The sequence below is a fragment of the Grampus griseus genome (genome assembly GCF_964374135.1).
Source record: "Grampus griseus genome assembly, chromosome: 8".
In the NCBI taxonomy this organism is placed as follows: Eukaryota; Metazoa; Chordata; class Mammalia; order Artiodactyla; family Delphinidae; genus Grampus; species Grampus griseus.
The window spans coordinates 14,216,655-14,234,753 of NC_139002.1; the positions used below are offsets into that span (position 1 = coordinate 14,216,655).

The 18,099-nt window shown below is 36.8% G+C and overlaps 1 protein-coding gene across 1 annotated transcript in view; it reads right to left on the minus strand.

Moving 5' to 3' along the window:
• The window catches only part of CBL (Cbl proto-oncogene), an 83,036-nt gene that overhangs the window by 58,776 nt on the left and 6,161 nt on the right, over nucleotides 1-18,099 (minus strand). Inside the window, exon 2 of the mRNA XM_082660321.1 lies at nucleotides 3,004-3,251. Within this exon, the coding sequence (XP_082516447.1) occupies nucleotides 3,004-3,251 (248 nt within the window). The remainder of the gene's footprint in view (nucleotides 1-3,003; nucleotides 3,252-18,099) is intronic.

The following is an 18,099-nucleotide window of genomic DNA, read 5'->3' on the forward strand; positions in this document are numbered from 1 at the left end:
ATAACCAAAATAATAATAATAAGTATTGGTGAGAAGTTGGAACCCCCATACATTGCTTGGGGAATGTAAAATGGTGCAGCTGCAGTGGAAACAGTTTGGTGGTTCCTCAAAATGTTAACCATAGAATTACCATATGACTCAGTAATTCCAGTCCTAGGTATATACCCAATAGAACTGAAAACATAGAGCTTCACAAAAAATTGTACATAAATGTTCATAGCAGCATTATTAATAATAGTCAAAAGTGGAAACAACCCAAATGTCCATAATCAAAATGTCAATACAATAAAATATTATTAAGCCATAAAAAAGAAAGAAGTACTATTCTATGCTACAACATGGATGAACGTGAAAACATGCTAAGTGAAAGAAGCCAGACAAAAAAGGCCACATGTTACATGATTCCACTTAAATGAAATGTCTAGAACAGGCAAATCCGCAGAGACGGAAAGTAAATATTAGTGATCACCAAAGGCTGGAGGGAAGCAAGAGTGGGTAAAGGGGAGTGACTGCTAATGAACATGGGGTTTCTTTTTGGGGTGACAGAAATGTTCTAGAATTATATAGTAGTGATGGTTGCACAACTTTGTGAACACACTAAAAACCACTAAATTATACACTTTACAAGGTAAATTTTATAGTATATGAATTATATCTCAATTTTTTAAACTGAATACAAAAAAAGCCTCCTAACAACCAAAATACAGATCGCAAAGATGGTACAGTAAAGCCACATATTTTCCTTTACTGGGAAAAAAAAAATGTATTCTCACCTCAAATTTATTTATTCTCACTTTATATATAATTTGTACAAACCTGGCTGTATGGTCAAAGCCTATAGTGGATTAAAAGCTTCATATTAGGGGAAATGAAATTGATACGGACAGACATACTGACAGTAAGGTTTTGTTAAAAAGGTAAAAGAACTTACAAGCATTGTGTGAAGCCATTTAGTAAAAGGGCAGATTGGTCTACGCATTTCATTAGGTTCTGGCAGTACCAATGATAAACAGCCTGATACAACAATCTATACTTATAGTAATGAAAATAATGAAGATGATTAATATAATAAGAGCTAACCCACTTATCACTTGCAATGTGCCAGTCACTGTTGTAAGTACCGAACATTTAGTTACTTAATTAAACTCCCAACGATCCTACAAGGAAAGTAATACTATTATCTCATTTTACAGATGAAGAAACCGAAGAATCACACAGCTAAGTTAAGTGGAAAAGTTAAGATTCAAACTAAGGCAGTTGGCTTCAGAGTCCCTCCTCTTCTTAACCAGTGGACTATTCTGCCTCTCAGTGACGAACTGTGTCATTTAAAAAAAAAAAAAAAAAAAGTCAAACAATGTTCAGTGTGTCTAAGAAGACTGAAAAATCTACAATTTTTATTCCACTATTAAAAAAAAAAAAAAAAAAAACCTGTTCTATGGCAGCCTGTTATCTATAGGAGAAAGTCTTGAGGTCAAAAAACAGCTCTTTACAATCTGACTCCAACCCATATTTCCAGCTTATCTATCTCCCCTAATTCTAGCCAAACCAGATCGCTCACGTTCCTTAAACAAACAGAGCCTGCATTTTCATGCCACTGTGTTAAAGGCCTTTTCTTCACTTCTCTGCCTAGAAAGTTCCTACTTACCCTTCAAAATCTAGCTCAAATAACACTTCCTCTGTGCCACCTTCCCCGATGCCACTAGGTAAAACTGTGTTCATACAGCATTTTGTACATATCTCTATTAAAGTATTTATCACATGACATCAGAATTGAATACTTAACTCTCCTTTTCACCGCCTAGAATTAGAACCTAGTACACTGTGGATAATAAATAAAATTTTTAAGTTTTGGTACGTAATAAAGTCCAAAATTATTTTTTTAATTCAGCAATACAAAACGACAAAAGTCATGAAATTTAAATAATTTAAATGGACAAAGTTCATTTTCCCATAAATGAGATGTTACAAAGGTTCCTACAGATTGAATTCAGTTACCAGAAACCTTTTTAAGAAGAAAATACTAATACTCTGGACCAAACCTGAGTAATCTGTCCCAGTAAAGGTAACACGAATAATGATGTGGGTAAAATTTTAAGTGAGAGATGAAGGTTCCCAGAATCTAAGCCAACAGAGTCAAACGCTACAAGGATACCATTTAGTAAGTTACTGCTTGGCATGCTAACTGAATGCCCTCAGAAATTACTGTCCCTCCCAATTCAAGTCACTTCTCAAGAGTAAGTTACTCCCTAAAAATTATAATAGAATTTACATCTTATTACTTGTTCCAGATGAGTTAATATTTAATTCCAATTAGACAAAACCAAACACAACTATACCATGGATACAATCAACCTGTTTCTCTCCCAGTGCATAATATACAACAACCAAGCCAATAACATATGGGACAGTCAGTATAGTTTTTAGTATTTAATAAGTACAAAAGAATACCTATTGGTCCCTCAAATGTTTATTGAATTAACTGCATTTTGCCAATTCTATTTGAAAAGTATTCTATTCTATCCTATTTGAAAAGTTACTTTACCTATAAAGGAAATGTCATTTCACTTGGCTTTATTTAAAAAAGTTATCCAAACTACTGGCTAATTTTTTTCCTATTATCCCATACTTATAACCTACCTAATATGCTACCAGCTCGGGCAAAATCCTCTTACTGTTTACTGCCAACCCCAACTTCTTTCTTTCAGACTCTCACCTATCCACAAACTTTCATGATCTTCAGGGCCTCTGAAAGACCTACTGCCTCCAACTCATCTTCATGACGGTAAGTCACTGACTTTTCAGAGATAAACAAATAATCAGAGCTACGGATGGATCAATACTCTCCAAGGTAACCTTTTATACAAAACACAGCTTTAAGTCAAATGTCAACTTTGCATTCTATTCTTGTTGACATAAAATTAAAACCAACTCAACTATTTCTATGTGTTACCTATTCAGGCAGTCACAGACCTGAATAAATATTTGTGTAGTATTCTCCATTACCTAGGCTGAGAATTCTCCTCATACATTCTTTCTTTCCCCTCCTTGAAGAGGCTTATGGTCTGCTTAGTTTTCTTCATCAAATTCTCCATGAACACCCTAAAATACTCATTTTCTCCAAGGGTCTCCATCTTCCCCTCATATCTTGACAAGACAGTGCGGAGATGCTGGTAGGTGTCTGGCAGCAGGTCTAAGATATAAGGTGGGCTATTCTTTAGCGCCAGCTTTGGGTTCTGACACAACCGCACCACCTGCAACAAATGGAAAAAAAGGGCTATTACTTGGAGGATCTTAAGGGCAATTTCCTTTTTTAAGTTTAGAAAATTATAAAATATGTGGTCTTTTGCAGAAATACAAAAAATGCACAAGAATATAAGAAATGATCCCTAACCCACACCCACACCCACAGGCAATCACTTTACATTTTTAGTAGTCTCCCTAGAGGGTGGGTTCTTAAAACCGTATCTAACAGTTCAGACAACACATAGAAGACTAAACAATTGGGGTGGGGAAGACATCCACATACATGCCTAAAAAATGCTAGATGAAGCATGGCGAATTCCTCTGAAATGCATGGCTCACACCACAGCAGAATAAAGAAAATTTCCAGGGGCAGAAATAAAGAACGAGGCTGCCCTGGGAGGTAAACCTGGTAACGCAGGAGCCTAGAGCTTTAACAACCACTAGGGGACAGGAGCACAGAGGCCTTGGACCCAGCAAAGAGTTGAACTGAGACACCATTCCTTCCCATATAAATGCAGAACTCTCAGAATTTGCCTGGTTAATTCATTTTACCTTCTTTTACTTTCAACTTTTCTCAGCTCTTAGTTTTAAGTAGGTCTCTTTTAAAGAACATATAGTTAGACTTCTTTAATCCAATGTAACAATCTTTTTTTTTAACTGGTGAGTTTATATTTGTTGTAATGACTAATAATTTGTATTTATTCCTACCACCTTATTTAGTACTTTCCATTTATGTGGATTTTTGTGTGTCTGGAAGAGACATAAATTAGTGGGACAGAAAATTCTAGAAATAGACCCACGCATATATAGACCCTTGACATCACAAAGGAGTGATCTTTCCCAAAAACAGTAGTGGAACAATCCATATAGGAAAAAAAGAAAATCAAACTAAATCCTTACCTTACACTATGCAAAAAACAAAACAAAACAAAACACCTAGATGGGCTCTAGACCTAAATGCGAAAGGCAAATAAAGCTTTAGAAGATAAGAAAACTATCTTTCATTACTTCATGATGGAGAAAAAATTCTTAAACAGGACCATAAAAAACATTAATAAAGGAAAATATTAATTAAATTCTACTATACTCTAAAAGAACTTCTAAGATACCACAAAAGAGTAAAAACACATGTACAAAATCAGAGAAGATATTTACAATATGTATATATCCAGACATACATATCCAGAATATATAAAGAACATCTACAAATCAGTAAGATAGGGACTATCTTTTTTTTTTTTTTTTTTGGCTACACCGCGCAGCACACGGGATCTTAGTTCCCCGACCAGGGATCAAACCCGTGCCCCCAGCAGTGGAAACATGGAGTCCTAACCACTGGACCACCAGGGAATTCCCAAAAATGGACAAAAGACTTGAATAAAAACTTGACAAAAGAAGATATCCAAATAACCAATAAACATATGAAATTGTGCTTAATCTCATTAATCATTTTAATTTCATTAAAATGACAATTGTAAGCTCTCAATTAGATACTATCACTACACACACCAAATTGGCAATGCCAACCACTGGCAAGAAGCAAGGACCTTCAAATACTGCTGGTGGGAATCGAAACTAATAAAACCACCCTGGAAGATAGTTCGGCACTGTATGGTCAGGCTAAAGACTTATATGCCCCACAAACCTGCAGATCTCCGCCTGGAAAGGTATACTGGGATACACATACAAAAATGTGTAACAACTAACAACTGCAAACAACCCAGATGTCCATCAACAGTAGAGTGGATAAACTGTAGTATATTTATTAGCAACAATACACTACCACGTGGATGCTCCTCTCAAACAAAGTAGATCTAAAGAAACCAGAAACAAAATATTTACATTACAATTACATGTATATGACTACATTACTATTACAAAGATATCCCTCTAAACTATATTGATGCAATATGCACACATAGGTGGTAAAAATATAAGTAACAGAAAGAAAATAATTTTACTTTACTTGTAGCTGATATAACTGTCCATGAATAAAATGAAAGAATTGACAAAACATTAGAAACAAAACAGTTTAATAGGTTGCTGGATTCAAAACTGATATACCAAAAAAAAAACAAAACTGATATACCAAAATGGCATTCATAAAAATTTTATAAATAATTTTAAAATGTAATTTTAATTGCTGCCATTTTGAATGGCATAAATAAAAATTTAAGGCTCCTAGGAATATATCTAACAAAAAATGTGTAAGACTCTTATGAAGAAAACAACAAAAATTCACTGAAGAACATAAAAACAGAAATTAATGAAGAACCCTATCATGTTTAAGGAGACGTCAGTTCTCCTCCAAATTAGTATATAAATGCAGTGCAATTCCTATCAAAATTCCAAAAAGATTTTTCATGGAACTTAACAAGTTGATCCCAAAACCCACACGGAAGAAAAAGAGACCAAAACCAGCCAAGCCTATTTTGAAAAGTCACAAAGTAGGTGGTAGTTACCCAATGAGTTATCAAGACTTTTTAAAATCTTATAATTAAAATAGTGTGATAGTGACCAAAGACAGATAAATGGCCAAATGGAAAAGAAGAGAGCCCAAACAGAGACACGCATGTATGGAAATTCAGCATCAGAAGTGGCATTACAAATCAGTTCAAGAGGAATTCTCTGGAGGTCCAGTGGTTAGGACTAGGTGCTTCCATTGCAGAGGGCACGGGTTCGATCCCTGGTAGAGGAACTAATATCCCTCATGCCGTTCAGTGTGGCCAAAAAAAGAAAAAAGAAAAAAACACACACAAATCAGTTTAAGAGAAAAACTACTGGAAAACTGGTTATCCATATGGGAAAAAAATTACATCCCTTACACGTTACATGAAAAGTAAAGTTCAGATGAATTAAAGATCTTGTGTGGAGAAAAAACTTTAAAGCTTTTAGAAAAAAATTTGGAAAATATTTGTTGAACTTTATGATCTCAGAGAGGAAGTATTTCTTAAGACACAAAAGCAAATCATAACCATAAACAAAACAAAATGACAACCCACAGGAGAAAATATTTGCAAACAAAGCAACCGACAAGGGATTAATCTCCAAAATATACAAACAGCTCATACAGCTCAATATCAAAAAAACAAATGACCCAATCAAAAAATGAGCAGAAGATCTAAATAGACATTTCTCCAAAGACATATAAATGGCCAAAAAGCACATGAAAAGATGCTCAACATCACTATTAGAGAAATGCAAATCAAAACTACAAAGAGGTATCACCTCGTACTGGTCAGAATGGCCATGATCAAAAAATCTACAAATAATAAATGCTAGAGAGGGTGTGGAGAAAAAGGAATCTTTCCACACTGTTGGTGGGAATGTAAATTGGTACAACCATTATGGAGAACAGTATGGAGGTTCCTTAAAAAACTAAACACAGAACTACCATATGATCCAGCAATCCCACTCCTGGGCATATATCTGGACAAAAACATAATTTGAAAAGATACATGCACCCCCATGTTCACTGCAGCACTATTTACAGTAGCCAAGACATGGAAGCAACCTAAATGTCCATTGACAGAGGAGTGGATAAAGAAGATGTGGTACATATATACAATGGAATATTACTCAGCCATAAAAAAGAACGAAATGATGCCATTTGCAGCAACACAGATGAACCTAGAGATTGTCATACTGAGTGAGGTAAGTCAGACAGAGAAAGACAAATACCATATGATATCACTTTTATGTGGAATCTAAAGGAATGGTACAAATGAACTTATTTACAAAACAGAAATAGAGTCACAGATGTAGAAAACAGACTTATGGTTACCAGTGGGGGAAAGGGGAGAGAGGGATAAATTGGGAGATTGGGATTGACATATACACACTACTATATATAAAATAGATAACTAATAAGGACCTACTGTATAGCACAGGGAACTCTACTCAATACTCTATAATGACCTATATGGGAAAAGAATCTAAAAGAGTGGATGTATGTATACGTATAACTGATTCACTTTGCTGCACACCTGAAGCTACCACAACATTGTAAATCAACTATACTCCAATTAAAAAAATATTTTTAAATCATAAATGCAAAGACTGATTAGTTTGACAACACTAACATTTTAGTAACGATAGATCATAAGAACTACTGAACTACTTTTTCCTTTTTTCCATTTGTTTAAAAAAAATCAGTGCAATTATAATACTGTATTATTTTTTTCAACATCCTTTTTATTTTCTTCTTGGTAAACTGCACTTTCATCAACGAAATATCCTTCTTTAGAAACACTTCTTGCCTTAAAGTCCCCTTTAATGTATCTAATCTAGCTAAACCAACTTTCCTGGGTTGGTGTTTGCATGGTGTATCTTTTTCCATTCTTCTATCTTCAAACTTTCTGTATTCTTACATTTAATGCATGACTTTGTCATGCAGAATATAGCTGGTTTCCTTTTAATTCTGACAATCTCTGATTTTAACCAATTTGACCTGTTTACACTTCAACTATGAAACTGTTATTATGGTAGGTCAAATACTGGCAATTTCATATGGTTCACTTAATAAGTACTGATCCTATAATAAATAATAAAATAATTTACTATTTGTTTCCTATGTATCTCTCCTGTTTCATCTTCCTTTACCTCCCCTTTCTTGCCGTCTTCCGGTTTAAGCATTTTTTTATTTTCCCAATTTTCTCCCCCAACAGCTTGCCAAATATATATTCTTTTACTACTCTTTAAATGAATACCTTAGTAATTATAAAATGCATCTCTGACTCATTAAATCTTATATAAAGTAGTACTTTTACCACTTCCCAGACAACGCAAGGAACTTGGGACACTAACTCCATTTACTCTTTTCAAGTTATGTGCTATTACTATCACACATTTTAATTCCATATATCATATAAAGTCCACAAGTCATTATTATTACTATTACTTCTGTTATTATTTTATACAGCCAATATTCATTCACATTTACCCACACAACCCCCCTTCCCAATGCTCTTCACTGCATCTGAAATCATTTTCCTTCAGCCTAAAGAACATCCTTTAGTATTTATTTCCTTTAGGGTATAGGCTGCTGGCTACAAATTCTCCTCAGTTTTTGTTTATCTCAAAACATCTTTATTTTGTAACCACTTTCAAAGGCTATTTTCCCTGGATAAGAATTGGCAGTTATTTTCTGTCATCATTTTATAGCTACAGGCATACCTCGGAGATATAGCAGTTTCGGTACCAAACCTCTGCAATAAAGGGAGTACGGCAATAAAGCAAGAATTGCAATAAAGCAACTCACACAAAATTTTTGGTTCCCCAGTGCATATAAAAGTTATGTTTACACTATACTATAGTCTATTAAGTGTACAAGACATAGTATTATTAAAAAACAATGTACATACCTTAATTTAAAAATGCTTTATTACTAAAAAATGCTAATCATCAACTGACAACACAGGGTTGCCACAAACCTCCAATTTATAAAAAAACGCATTATCTGTTAAGTGCAATAAAATGAAGTGCAATAAAATGAGAAATGCCTTCTAGATGCCACTGTCACTGTTGAAAAGTCAGGCTGTTAGTCTCACTGTTGCTCCTTTGAAGATAAAATGTCTCATTCTGTGGTTGCTTTTAAGATTTCTCTTTGCCTCGGGTTTTCAACAGTTTTACTACGATGTGCCCAGGTATAGTTTACTCTGGATTTTTCCTGGTGTTTATAGAGCTTCAATTTGGAACTTGATAATTTCTGTCAGTTTTGGAAAATTCTCAGCCAATTTCTCATCAAATATTGCTTTTGCCCCATTCTCTTTCCTCTCTCCTTCTGAACTTCAAGTACTGATACATAAGACCTTTACTCAATATTCCATATGCCTCCCATACTCTTTTCTGTATTCTCCATCCTTTTGTCTCTCAAGGCTTCAGTCTGGATTTTTTTTTTCTGACTTACCTTCTACCTCACTAATTTTTCCTTCAGCTTTATGCTATTAAACCCACCCACTGAGTTAACAATCAGTTCTTGTGTTTTTCAGTTCTAGAATTTCTATTTCATTATTTACCATTTCAGATCTCTGACAAAATTATCTATTTTATCTTTTTTTTTTTTTTTTTTTTTTTTTTGCGGTACACGGACCTTTCACTGTTGTGGTCTCTCCCGTTGCGGAGCACAGGCTCCGGATGCGCAGGCTCAGCAGCCATGGCTCACGGGCCTAGCCGCTCCGCTGCATGTGGGATCTTCCCGGACTGGGGCACGAACCCGTGTCCCCCGCATCGGCAGGCGGACTCTCAACCACTGTGCCACCAGGGAAGCCCTCTATTTTATCTTTAATTCTTCTAACACATTAATCATAGCTATAAGTCCATGACTGATATCTCAAATATCTGTAACCCCTGTATCTTTTATCAATCTTTCCTGTTGGTTTTCAGTTATAGTTTGTTTTTTCATAAGCCTAATTATTTTTTATTGAGTGCTGAACACTGTATATAAAAAATTATAGAGACAATCTGAGGCTACGGATGATGTTATTCAGAAAGGATTTACTTTTTTTTTTTTTTTTTTGCTGTACGCGGGCCTCTCACTGCTGTGGCCTCTCCCGCTGCGGAGCACAGGCTCCGGACGCGCAGGCTCAGCGGCCATAGCTCATGGGCCCAGCCGCTCCGTGGCATGTGGGATATTCCCAGACCGGGGCACAAACCCATGTCCCCTGCATCGGCAGGCAGACTCTCAACCACTGCGCCACCAGGGAAGCCCAGAAAGGATTTACTTTTGCTTCTAGCAGTCAGATTTGGCTAGGGACACTAGGAATTCCAGGTCATCTTAATCTAACCCAAAATTGAGAAAATTAAAAAGCTGGGCTTCAGTCTTCAGTGCCCTGTAAAGACTGGTTTACTTCTGTTTCACCCTTACTCCTACAATTCAGGCCCTCAGGGACCCAACCCCAAAACCTAGAGTGTTTCCCAGGGCCCTCCACCTTGGCAGGCCCTAATTCCAATTTTTTGTCCTCCTTGACATGAGCATTTTTTTTTTTTTTTTGACATGAGCATTTTGAAAACTCTATTCAGCCTCTCAGCTATCACTTCGAGAATCAGCAATGACCTCATGGAAAAGGCAGCCTCAAAAATAAGGCTTACCTCTCAGAGCTTTCCTTATCTTCCAGAACCTGGCCTCTAATTCCTCACTGCCTTCATAGCTCTTCAACATCTTCTAGCTTTTCTAGTTGCCAGCAGTATTATTTGGTTCGAAACAGCCTAGTCTAACAATGGTAGAAGCAGAAGTCTGACTTCTTACTCTTTATTTAATATTTTAAAATGCCTATTTTCTTGCATCACCAAAAGCTCATTATAAACTTTTTAAAGATGTCTAAATGATTCCACTCTATAGACATACCATATCTTAAACCATCCCCTCCACTTTAACATTTATACTGTTTTTAAGTCTTTGCTATTACAAGTATCGCTGTGATGAACATCTTTGGGCATTTTATTCTTCTAAACATCAGGTTATTTCCTTAGGATAGATCCCCCAGAAGTGGGATCACTAGGTCCACCTGGAACAATTGCAAAATTCCAATTTAATTACTAATGTCTCTTCAAATGATGTAAGACAGTATTAAAATTTTTAAACTAAATATTTTATCCTCTGTACATCATTTCCTGTACTCTTGAAAAAGAGCCCTATATAAGCCTGGCAAATAAAGACAAGCTGAATCAACAAAAATATATGATTTATGAATGTTTTAACAGTGTTTTAGGAAGCTGCTCATCCTATCAAGGGTTTCAAGCCAAAAGGGAACAACATAGTCAAGAAAAAAAGACTCTACCTCAGAAGACAGCTATATTCTAAATGCAACAGAGTTAAGAACTCATACTAATTAAAATAAATAGTACCCAATTTATAAGTATTACATTCCAAAACCTCATTTGGAAGAATATATTCAGAATATATTTTTACAGAATATATATTTATAATAAAAATATTAAAATGGTAGGTTCTTAAATAGTCCATGGAGGGAGTTAGGGGAGACTGACGTTGAGACTAAGAGATCAAGATTCAGCAAAGACTACAAGAGGTATATGATCGAAGGTTTTTATCTTCAGAGAATACTGAGCATGTTTTATATGGAAAAAGAACCAGAAGAGAAAAAGATAAATTAAAAGAAAATGGAAAACGGGATCTACAACACAGCTGGAGCACTAAACACCCAATACCATTAAAAGAAGGGACACCTCCTTCCTTTAAAACAGGAAGAAAGGGAATGAGGACAGGTTTAGACAGATACAGATTCAGAGATATGAAGGCAGTACGTTTAAGAAGACTGCACCTGATTTTGATTTTTCTCAACGTATCCATTCAACAAATATATGTCAGGCACTGGGACAGAGAAGTAAAAATACGATACCCCTGAATCTGAATCAGGCAATAAACAACAAAAAGGAAATCAACAAGAAAAATATCAGGTTCTATACAGACAATTAAAATAGAATAATAAGAAAATGCTGGACGACTACTTTAGCACAGTGAGTAGGGAAAGCTTCTCTGAGGTGAATTTAGGCTAAGAGTTAAAATTACAGGAAGGAGCCCGTCATGTAGAATCAGCAGAAGAGTAGCCCAAACAGAGGGAACAACTAATCCAACAGCCCTATGAGAATAGGTTTGGATTTGAGGAATAGAAAGGTCAGTGAGACTAAAGGGTAGAGAGCGAGGTGAAGAGGGTCATTAAGGGAGAGATGTGGAGTATCAGGGAATTAACAAGGAGACAGTATGATGAAGACTAAAATATAAGCTTTTATGTGTTGAATTAAAATTAAAATGTTTTAGTATCTTGACAAGATCACACCAAATAGCCACATCAGAATGTCCTGTTTCAGTCATTTACCTTCAGTAAATTTCTTAACCTCTGAGCCTCAGTTCTTTTACCTGTAACACAGCGATAATACCCACCTCATAATAAATGTTTATGAAAGGACTGCAGAGTTTCCAATAAAGTAGACATTCAATGCTAGTTCCCTCCCCACTTCCATACAACTCGACCAGGTTTATCTGCAGGTTAGGCAGGAATTATCTATTGAAGACAGAATGTTAGACCTCACATCACCCTTTGTTGACTCCCAGAAACTGACACCCTTATTCCTACCATCTGGCCATGCCACAGCTACCCTTCCAAACCTGCATGGTCTCTGACTACTTGGTAACCAAGGAATAGAGAAAAGGCAGCAGGCCACCCAAGAACAGGGTGACCAACAATCTGCAAAAACTACAGTATCCACTCCTTCAAAGGTCCAAAGCAAGCAGAGCTCCCCCCAAATTATTTACATTTATATCCAGAGCTACACATGCCAACCCATAATATATTCTCCCTATTTAAAGGCAAATGCATTAACATTAAGAATTCAGGTTAAAATGCATTATTTGCCTAATACCTCTGGAAAAAAAGGTATACTTCCTTTCAACAACAACAAAACTAAACTAAAATTGCTCTGCCCAACCTATAGTAAGCAATTAATAAACGCTGATTGGGCTTCCCTGGTGACGCAGTGGTTGACAGTCTGCCTGCTAATGCAGGGAAAACGGGTTCGAGCCCTGGTCTGGGAGGATCCCACATGCCGCGGAGCAACTAGGCCCGTGAGCCACAACTACTGAGCCTGCGCGTCTGGAGCCTGTGCTCCGCAACGGGAGAGGCCACAACAGTGAGAGGCCCGCATACCGCAAAAAAAATAAATAAATAATAAAATAAAATAAACGCTGATTAATGACAATGACCTGAAAAAACATATTACCCCTCATAACAGATTTAAAATATCATGAGTTTTTAAATGTCTCCCAAACACTTGATTAGTTCGCATTTTCAAACTACTATCATGTACGTTCCACAAATGTTATCTGTCCCTCCTTAGAATGTGACCTTGTAAAGATCAACTGTAGGTTAAATATCTGCTTTTCTCAAGATCTTTCAAAGACAAATCAATCACATGACCAGGGAAATCAGCATTCCTTAACACTAACACAGACCATAAAGTAAGTATATAGGTAGAGCAACTCTTTTGACATTAAAATCTTCTGTAAAGAAAAAAAAAAATTCCCTAAATATTTATGACCTCTAGGGAAAAAGTTTCCAAAAGGCTTTGTGAATAATTCAAGTCAATAGTTAACAAACATCAAAAGCCAAAAGAACCTGCCTTTATCAGTGAATGTTAAATTGGCAGTTTTAGTTAACCTCTAAAGAACAAATGTGCATTCTGAGCGTAAAAAATTCACCCAAAAATTTCCGAAAGATACTTTCCTGCTTAGTCTGTTCTCAATTTTATTTTGCTTTCCAAGTCTTACAATAGCAAAAATGCCTTCCTTTTGTTTACTTCTGCCTGTACATTTACAGCATCACTCAGAACAATGTCAAAAAGAAATATGCTTAGCTCTGGGAAACCAACAGTATCCTTGCACAGCTGCTATATACTCCATTCATAATAGCTTCCTCACTGGCCTAGCTCCTCCCTTTGCTTCTGCCAAGGGCTCAATGGTCAATAGAAAAAATTTGGAAAGTGCTATGATTACAATAAAGAGGAGTAAAATTATGTTTGGAAATTGCTAAATTTTTAAAAACAGAAAAGTTACAGAGAACAGTGCCTATGCCTAATTCTGTTCTGAACACAGAATCTTTTCTAACACTAAGGAATTGTATTTCTAACTAGGCAGAAAACTATAAGCATATATGACTGTGAATGACTAAGTATTTTTATCTCTGTAGACCTTAACTTATCCATGGAATCATTTTTCATTTCAAACTTTTTCATATGTTAAAAAGCATGATTAAAATAAGCACTAAGCTTCAAAAGCAAGTATTCAGTATGGTGAGCTATACATAAAACACATAAAATTTGATTACAGTTTTAAAAGAATCAGTTGCTCAAGAGAACAGGAGGTACAGCAGAAAGGACACCAGGGTAGGAGTCCAGAGACCTGGGTCTTAGTCTGGTGACTGACATTAACTGGCTATGTGACCCTGGGCAAGTTACTCATCTCTCTAGGTCTCTCTCCCTCTATAAATTAAGAGTTAGATCAATTAATTTCTTTTCTTAAAGCTTCAAGTTTTAGAAACTAATCAACTCAGAAATTTGAAGAGATTTAACAGTTTTACAAGTGTAACTACACAGTGAAGCTTTTAAATGAAAACTTATGACAGTTTTTCAAAGAGAAATCAGAAACCCATACTTTTTTTAAAAGAAACATATCATCACTAGATAATGGCTCCAAGAAAAAAAAGTCTTTTACTTCTAATTACTCTTCTCCATTACTGATTTATCAAAACCCATTCAGGGACCTGAACTGTAATTACTACCCAACACTTCTCAAATACCTCCCAACACTATTTATTTAAAGCACTATGTCACTTACAACTAATTACCAATCTCATTACTTTCATTTATCACATTAATTGCAGAAAAAAAAATACAGCCAGTACAATGTAGGAAATTAAATAACCGACATGCGCTAACAGCTTAACCATGCAGTTTTTATACAGGGATTCTGTTTTTAAAAGGAAAATATAATTCTCTTCTCAGACTTATCAGTGCAACTTCAAACCAATACTTAGCATGAACAAGAGATTAAATGACTTTAGCATCATTTTTGGATGTCAGACCCTAATTAAGGCACAACTGTGAATTAGGATATTGTGGAGTTCTCTGCTTGGTCTAGTCCCTCCCCAGTCCCAATCCTCTCTGGTCTCAAGGATTAAGTAAAGATTTGCCTAATGATTCCCACAGGGGGTTCCCTGATCCCTTTGAACACCTTCAGTTATATCACCAGTTTGCAAGTATGAGGACTGAGTCATCCTTAACTCCCTAGCACCCAGCAAAAAGTTCATGTTTAATGAAAGTGTGATGGTGGAAAAGGTGCCAACGTAATTTTCACCTAAAGTAACTAGGAATCAGCTACCATATTTAAATCAACAAACTAGACAAGGATTGTGGATGAAAGCAGACTTTTTGGAAGGCAATGTGCCAATATATACTTTTCAAACTTTAATGTATGATTCCTTTGACCCAGTACATTTCATTTCTAGAAGTTTATTCCAAAGAATGTTTAGCAAATGCATAAGAGTCACTGCAGCATTGTTTCTAGTATTAAAAATCAGAAATAACCTAGAAGACTATCAATATGAATTTGTTAAATAAACATATATATCCATATTATAAAATCTTATACACCCCTTAAAAAAAGAATTCAGGACTTCCCTAGTGGCGCAGTGCTTAAGAATCCACCTGCCAGTGCAGGGGACGTGGGTTCCAGCCCTGGTCTGGGAAGATCCCACATGCCGCAGAGCAACTGAGTCCGTGCGCCACAACTACTGAGCCTGCACTCTAGAGCCCGTGAGCCACAACTACTGAACCCGCGTGCCACAATTATTGAAGCCCACCTGCCTAGAGCCCATGCTCTGCAACAAGAGAAGCCACCGCAATGAGAAGCCCACGCACTGCAACGAAGAGTAGCCCCTGCTCACTGCAAATACAGAAAGCCCGCGCACAGCAACAAAGACCCAATGCAGCCATAAATAAATAAATAAACAAATTTATAAAAAATAATTATTCAGGGAGACCTACATGTAGTATTAACATGGATAATCTCCATAATGTAGCAAAAAAAATTTTTAATTCTAGAAGCGTTTTTGTTTAAAAATCCCACTTTTGCTTAAAAATGTGTAATTTTATAAGTATGTATTACTTTCCAAATTTAAGAACATAATAATTAACACCTTCTAGGGAGGGTGGGAGGGAGGGAGACGCAAGAGGGAAGAGATATGGGAACATATGTATATATATAACTGATTCACTTTGTTATAAAGCAGAAACTAACACACCATTGTAAAGCAATTATACTCCAATAAAGATGTAAAAAAAAAAAAGCAACTGTGGTATGGGGCCTTGCTACTTGTGTGATCCCTGTCAGCAACACAGAATCTCAGGCCCTACATCAGATCTACTCAGACTCTATGTTTTAACAAGATCCCCAGATGATCTGAATTCATGTTAAAGTCTGAGAGGCACTGGCTTATAAGAATCACTTAGAGGGACTTCCCTGGTGGCACAGTGGTTAAGAATCCACCTTCCAACGCAGGGGACACGGGTTCGGGCCCTGGTCCGGGGAGATCCCACATGCCGTGGAGCAACTAAGCCCGTGCGCCACAACTACTGAGGCTGCGCTCTAGAGCCCACGAGCCACAAGTACTGAGCCCGCGTGCCAGAACTACTGAAACCCGTGCGACTAGAGCCCATGCTCCGCAACAAGAGAAGCCACCACAATGAGAAGCCCCCGCACTGCAAAGAAGAGTAGCCCCGCTCGCCGCAACTAGAGAAAGCCCGCGTGCAGCAACGAAGACCCAATGTAGCCCAAAATAAATAAATAAATAATCTTTTAAAAAAATAATCACTTAGAGTCTGAACAGCAGTTCAAGATCCACATAAAAAAATAAAAGTATTAGTTGGGTGGTTTATGTTACTTAAACTCTCTGAATCTGTTTCTTTCTCATAAGACACATTATTTTGAAATTTCTGCTGTATCAGATGTGAAATTATAAACTGCTCAGCAATATAAGGAATTATTAGAACTTGGTTATCAGTCTTAGTGAGTAAATGCTAAAAAGGCAACAACTTGCTCAAGTCATAAATCTTTCAAGGGCAATGCTATCCATCCAGCCTTCTCGGAGCTGCTTAGAAAAAGGGACTGGAGGGATGGACCCCAAACAGTAGACACTGGTTACCTCTGGAGAGGGCAGTCATTTTGCGGTATGAGAGTAAATGGAGACCTTTACATTTTTGTTCTGCATATTTTATGGTTCATAAATTGTTTTTCACAAAGAGTGCTACACCTGTGTACTGCTATTCGAAGTAGCTCTAAGAAAGGAGGAGGCAGGAATTAGTATCCCATCCCCCTCAATGAAGTAGCAGTGAGTTGGCCTCATTTTAAGATTTCTTGTGGTTGATCCCAGAGCAAGAGGGAAGGTCAGTGGTGGCTGTAAGAAGGCACCCAAGGCAGAGGAGTCTGCTAAGCAAGACTCGCCACCCATCCCAAAAGTTGCAGAGGGGAGACCCAGGGTCATTGCTGATTTAGGAGTTTCTATGGCAGTGACATTCCATCTCCTAGGGCTTGAATCCCCAGTGGGTGTGTACCACCAATACCATCACTGCACCCCTTTCCCCTCCTCCTTTTGGAAGCTGCTGCAGGAAGGAACATTGTGGGGACAGAGCTGAGGCTGGCTTCCAGTGCTCCTGGTTGACTACTCCCACCTATTTCCTTCCAGCACAAAATGTGCTAATCATGAAAACATTTCACAATGACTTGCTTGTTATAATCCCCCTCTTCCAACAAACCTAACGATCAGAATTAATTCTAAGATCAGAATTAACAACTTCATTGGAAAATGTGATTGAAATTTAGACTCAGTTTTCAAACTAATGCTTAGTCCATTTTTCTTTTAATGCTCTAGGTTAGTTATTAGGGGGGTGATTTTCATAGTATAAACATTATCCGTATGTTTGACTATAACATGAACTCCACTGAAAGTGAAGACTTGGGGACCAATCTGCCCATGTGTATACAGCCAACAAACAACATATTAAAAACAGGTTGTACTACAGCAAGGGTCACCAAAAACTTCAACCAAAGCCATGAAATGAACAGGGCAGATTACGTTCTTCCCTGGCCTAACCCTACTTTTATTCCATATACCCTTCAAAATTTCTATCATGAATCACATGAAATGCTCAGTGAGCTCACATTTCATACGGAACTAGGGAGAATTTTACATCCCTTGGGGGAATTTTTAATAGGCATGAAAACAACACAACCTTTTTGTTTACAATGACTGTATATTACCCTTATAACCAAAAAAGGTAAAACTACTT